This window comes from Monopterus albus, unplaced genomic scaffold (genome assembly GCF_001952655.1).
Source record: "Monopterus albus unplaced genomic scaffold, M_albus_1.0 scaffold25.1, whole genome shotgun sequence".
NCBI classification, from domain to species: Eukaryota; Metazoa; Chordata; class Actinopteri; order Synbranchiformes; family Synbranchidae; genus Monopterus; species Monopterus albus.
In genome coordinates, this window is record NW_018127905.1 from 1,268,003 (window position 1) to 1,274,092 (window position 6,090).

General features: G+C 37.3%; 1 protein-coding gene across 1 annotated transcript in view; it reads left to right on the top strand.

The window, feature by feature from the left end:
* slc1a1 (solute carrier family 1 member 1) overlaps positions 1 to 6,090 on the top strand; it is a 20,120-nt gene that overhangs the window by 11,784 nt on the left and 2,246 nt on the right. Inside the window, exons 5-10 of the mRNA XM_020594847.1 lie at positions 1,333 to 1,375; positions 1,530 to 1,622; positions 2,002 to 2,186; positions 2,809 to 2,916; positions 4,456 to 4,578; positions 4,761 to 4,955. Coding sequence (XP_020450503.1) covers positions 1,333 to 1,375; positions 1,530 to 1,622; positions 2,002 to 2,186; positions 2,809 to 2,916; positions 4,456 to 4,578; positions 4,761 to 4,955 — 747 coding nt within the window. The remainder of the gene's footprint in view (positions 1 to 1,332; positions 1,376 to 1,529; positions 1,623 to 2,001; positions 2,187 to 2,808; positions 2,917 to 4,455; positions 4,579 to 4,760; positions 4,956 to 6,090) is intronic.

Genomic DNA, 6,090 nt, shown 5'->3' on the forward strand with positions numbered 1-6,090 from the left:
CAAGATTTTTGAAAATTGTGACAACAGAGAAACCGTTCTATAATTTGTGAAGTTGTGCTTATCACCAGATTTATACAGTGGAATAACCTTTGCTATTTTCATATTATTGGGGAACTGCCCAAGTTGAAACGACATGTTAAAAATATGGGTTAATGGTTTGCATATCCCCTCAATCACCCATTTAACAGTTGTCATAGTTATACCATCACTATCACTAGATGTTTTGTTATCACATTTATTCACTATCTCTATAATTTCCTTTTCAACTATGGGCTTCAGAAACATAGAACACATATTCCTTTCAATTGTATTGTTATTTATAGTGACGGATGTATCATCTGTACAAATGCTTCTTGCTAAACCAGGACCCACATTCACAAAGAACCTATTAAACTTATCAACTACATCCTCAAATCTATTGACCGGTGTGTCATTATCCATAAAATATTAAGGGTAGTTACTCATGCTGGTACTGTTTCTAATCAGTTTATTTAATATATTCCAAGTACCTCTCATGTTATTTTTATTATCCTCTAATACTTTAGAGTAATATAGTTTCTTACATCTCCTCAAAATCTCAATTAATTTGTTCTTATATGACTTATATTTTTCTTCCGCCTTCTTTGATCTGTCCTTTATGAATTCCTTATATAACACATTCTTTTTTTTACATGCATTCTGTAATCCCTTACTCATCCACGGTTTCCCACTGTAATTCCTTTTGTTTTTATACTGCTTACGAGGACAGTTCCTGTCATATACTTTCTTAAATATATTTAAAAATTGCTCATATGCTTTATCTAAGTCTTCCTCTCTGTAAACTGATTCCCAGTTTTGCCCCATAAAATCCTCTTTTAGCCTCCTTACAGCATGGTTCATTCGTCACCCTCCTATAGAATTCTTGGTGGACACACAAAAGTGCAGGAATTAGCTGTGTGAAGTATGATAAAGAGAGTTGGAGTGAAAAGTGCAAACCATCACACTAAGAGGGTTTGTGATTTTGGCATTATATGTATCATTATGTATTGTCAATTCAAAAAGTTACATCAATTTAAAAATTTTAATAGCTTGAAATATTACATCAACTCAAAAGTTATGTCAAAGGTTATGTTACACCAACAAGTAAAGCTGATTTGGCTGTCAGGTTCTGTACAGTACTACTGTCTCAGAAGCAGGTAACCATATTTGCAGCCTCTATGAATTCTTTTGGATTTTGAACTTCATGAAGCATCATTGCAATGTCCCATCTATCAAGGAATGACTGTAGTACACATCATTATTATCTGAGTCTTTAATTCACCTCAAATCATTCGGTTTTTTTCTCATCAACAGAAATATGTTTCCAGAAAATCTGGTGCAGGCTTGTTTTCAGCAGGTAAGAGGCTTTGCACATTCATTATTCATTCCTGTTCCATTTTTAAAACATGTTCATTTAAATCTATATTTGAGTAATTTACTCTGGTGAGAACAGAGTATGTATCACGTGAACGTAACTCTGATGTTGTGAAATGTGACCATTTACACTCTAGTACAAGACGAAGCGCAAAGAGTTGGAGCCTCCAAAAGTTTCAATCAACACAACATTTCCATCTCTGATAAATATTTCCATCGCAGTGGTAGAGGTAGGTGTGCACACTTCCCTTCCCTGTTCGTCTACAGCAGTAAGTACTATTGATACATTGCCTTGTTCATTAACATCCTCTGTTGAGAACAACTCCATGACTGTTCTTATCTTAACATGCCAGTTAACAGTTTATCCTTGTTGATGCATTTGCTCCACTTTACGTTTCATGTTTCTGCACCTGGCAACCAACACCTGATCTACAGTAAATGCTTTAGACGACGCCATAATGAGTCATAAGTAACCATGGATCACTGGACTGTGATTCCTTAGCAAATATTTGCACAGCTTGTCAGTGAATCTTTAGAGTCAGCTAATGCAGCTTCTGGACCTGGTCTTAGCTAACTGAATGAATCACTCCCTTGTTTCTCTCTTGGCAGAATATCACTAAGGACTATAAAATCACAGGATCATATTCGGATGGAATCAACGTGCTGGGGCTTATTGTGTTCTGTGTTGCATTTGGCCTTGTCATTGGGAAGATGGGTGAAAAAGGACGCATCCTCCTGGAATTTTTTGATGCCCTGAATGAAGCAACCATGAAACTGGTCCAGATAATTATGTGGTATGTACAACAGGCTGATCTACAACCTGGGCTTTCCAAAGTACACAAAAATTAAATGGTAAACTGATGATCACCACTTGGGTTTTTAAAACTATGTAAATTCAACTTATTAAAGTTTTTTTTTAAAGAATGGACCAAGAAGTCCTCCAACCTATACCACCCATGTGGTTGTTTGTCCCTTCCCTCTCAACCGATCCTTAAAGGAGTCTCATTAAATAGCACTCCTGTGGTTGAGACAGGAATCGCAACAATCCCACCAACAATAACAACAGTGTATGTGTCGCACTATCAAGCTTTACCGATATTTGTCATCATGTAAACACTAGTTGTCACTAAACTAGAAATGAGGTCACTGACCTTTGACAACCGAAACCTAATCAGTTCATTCTTGAGTCTAAGTGGACAATTGTACCAGACAAATGGACAGACAAATGAAACAATAATGTTTGTGGCCGCGGCTACCGCCAGCATGGGGGTGTGAAAATCACATATGAGAAGCTAGAACCAGCTAATTTGGGGCTTTTTTAAAACAATATAACTTTATTGATTAATCAATAATTAAACTTGTTGCTTATCATTTTTCCTTCAATTGACTAATCAATTAAGCAACTTATCATTTCAGCTACATGCCAGTAGGGATCCTGTTCCTAATTGCTGCAAAGATCACCGAGGTGGAAGACTGGGAGATCTTCAGGAAGATGGGTCTTTATATGGTGACTGTGCTGAGTGGGTAAGCTGTCCCATTACTCTATATCCGCCTGTTCCAGACACTGGGATTTATGGTTGACATTTGGGCTGATTCGCCCCCCAGTGATACAGTAAAACCTGAGCTCTGTGTGGGCACAGATAAGGGCCAAGGACATTTAAAACTGCTCAACCTGCAGAAGCAGTAATGAAAGCTTCCCTCATGCCTCTAAATCTAAGTGACACCATTAAAGACTGTATAGTAAATCGCCTCTAGTTAGGTCACAGGGTTAGTCAAAGGTTCTGAGTGCTCCATCAGTATTTTTCTACACAATGGACATACTTAAGTAAAGTTCTAAAGGCAGCACAGAATGACTACAAAAAGTTTTCATCCCTCTTAAACATTTTAATGTCAAATAAAAATCTCTATAAATCTGTCTTTTTTAGAAGTACTATATCTGAAATCCCTTCAGTGAACAGACATTTTAACCTTCACTCCATTAATTCAAGAGCTTTTATTTGTATGTATGTCTTGGTTTTTGCTTCAGAAACTTTATTAGGGCTGTGTGAGTGCAGTGTGTTCAAGTTGCTAATAAGGTAGGGACTGAGGGACTGTACAATAAATATTAGGGGGCTGTATCTTAAAAGGGCTTGCGTATTTTTTCTATTTACTGAAGTTAGGGTATGCTCACATTTTTTGGTGAACCAGGCTATGATTTTCTTTCTCATTCCAGTTTGATGAGTATTACGTATAGGCCTTCATCTATATCAGTCCAAACACTCCCAGGACTGACAATCCAAGATTCATGCTCCTTCCCCTCCCCAAAGCTTTGTATATAGTGCCTAAATAAAAATGTACTAGTTACTTGTGAAGTTGGAATTTTCAAATGTATAAAAATGTAACATACTATGATGTACCTGCGGCTAAAATTTAAAATGTGATTTGACGGAAAAAAAATTAAGCCTCCAAGGTTAATTTAACACATAATTACATAGTATTTTTCCACATGAAACATCATTATTTTCTTGCTGAGCATTAAACATAATTCCAACTTCATCTAGGTTTTTCTGAGGGCTAAATGATTGCCTTCTTTAAGACAACAGAGAAACTGCAGCAAAGTGAATACATTTTCATAGTTGTTGTATGCATTGTGTAAATTATTCTAAACATTTTAATTCTTTATCCTTTTAATAACCTTTTAAAATAACTTTTTAAAGAGGTGGTATGATGATGGTATAATAACTAATCTCAGTCTCTGCTGTATTTTTACTTTATTTAAAATTTGGGGTTTGAAACAGTGCCCACTGTGATGTCAAATCCAATCATGAAACGTAATTTTCTACAAAATACCTTATAAGGAAAATAGTACTGGCATCATACTGTAAGTGCAAAGCTACTGATTAGCATCACACTGTCATATGACAAACTGAAATAAATTTCAGAAAAACGTGTTGAATTGTCTAAGGGGCAACTGAGCAAGTAAAAGAGCTTTTAACAGTTTAATGAGCAGAGCCATGGGGAGTGCATGTTTTTATATAAAGCAATTCCTATCGAGTACATGGTTGTATTTGTTTTGTTCTTCAGTCTAGCAGTCCATGCCATTGTCGTTCTGCCACTGATCTACTTTGTCATTGTGAGGAAGAACCCATTTACCTTCACACTGGGAATGGCGCAGGCCCTGGTGACAGCACTCATGATTTCCTCAAGGTCAGAATTCTACTCATATTACTGCATAATTTAACACCAACACTACTCTTCCATACATTGTCTTAAAAGCAGCATACAAATGAATAGAATTTCAGTGCAGAAGGAAAGACATACAGTATATTGTGTGTCAGGCCAGAGAATCACAGTTACAAAGCCGGATAAATATGATGAATGTCTTCCAGCTCTGCCACTCTACCTGTTACCTTCCGATGTGCTGAGGAAAACAATCACATCGACAAGCGAATCACCCGCTTTGTCCTTCCAGTGGGTGCCACTATTAACATGGATGGCACAGCTCTGTATGAGGCGGTGGCGGCCATCTTCATCGCCCAACTGAATGACTATGAGCTGGATGTGGGCCAGATTGTTACCATCAGGTACACTTTAGTCAATGTGAAGTAGGTAATGCTATAGCACAATGCAGCTTTATTATGTTTCTGCTGAAATGTCTTTGAGACAACACCTCAACTATAAAAACATAAAAAAGCTGTATTCAAATAAACACAGAACACTAAAGTCACACTTAATGCAATTATATAAAATGTTCTGTATATAATTAATGACATGAAGCTAAGGTGAGAGTTTAGCTGGTTTGGCTAAGATATTGATAGCTTGGTTGTCTCATGCCATTAGACAAACAAGTTAATTCATGTTTCATTTACTTTTTAGTAGGAACTACCAAAATACATCAGTTTACCACGTAAACTCTACACACCTCTGTTTCAACCCCCACATATGAGCAGATAAACCAAAGCGCTACCATCCTTTCAAAATGACAGTTCCCATTATTAGTCTATGGATTCAATAGGAGGTGAAATTTCATAATAAAATCAGATATTGTATCTACAGTCACAGAATCATGTGGTTGGTGTGGTATTGCTCTCACACCACAAATCATAATGCTATTGTATACTATACACCAAAATCAAGCTATATGCTACATGTCCGTATGCGCGCACTCTTTCTTGTGAGTTGGAAGCTATGCCTGCTGTGGACTTAGTAGAAGAAAACCTGATGGATCTCACCTTGATCAGTCGTCTCTACAAGCCACCATGATGGCCCGAAGGCAGACGGGATGTGAACCTCCACGAAGCTTGGGGTTATGAGAGTTGAGCTACACCGCTGAAATATGTTGAGTTGGTGTTTAGATCTCACCCTCTCAAGCAGTCAAAGCATGAATAAAAACAAACACTACTTCAATTTTATATTTTATGGGATTTCATGGATAGAAAATTGAAAAACATGAGTTCAAAATGTAAATTTACACAGACCAAAACTGACATTTGTAAAATGAATTTTTAGAAAACTAAACTCACTTTCCCGAACGGGAGATTGACAGGCGGATCGGTTCAGCTTCTGCAGTAATGCGGTCGATGTACCGATCCGTCGTGGTGAAGAAGGAGCTGAGCTGTAAGGCGAAGCTCTCGATTTACTGGTCAATCTACGTTCTGACTCTCACCTATGGTCATGAACTTTGGGTCATGACCGAAAGGGCAAGATCCCGGATACAGG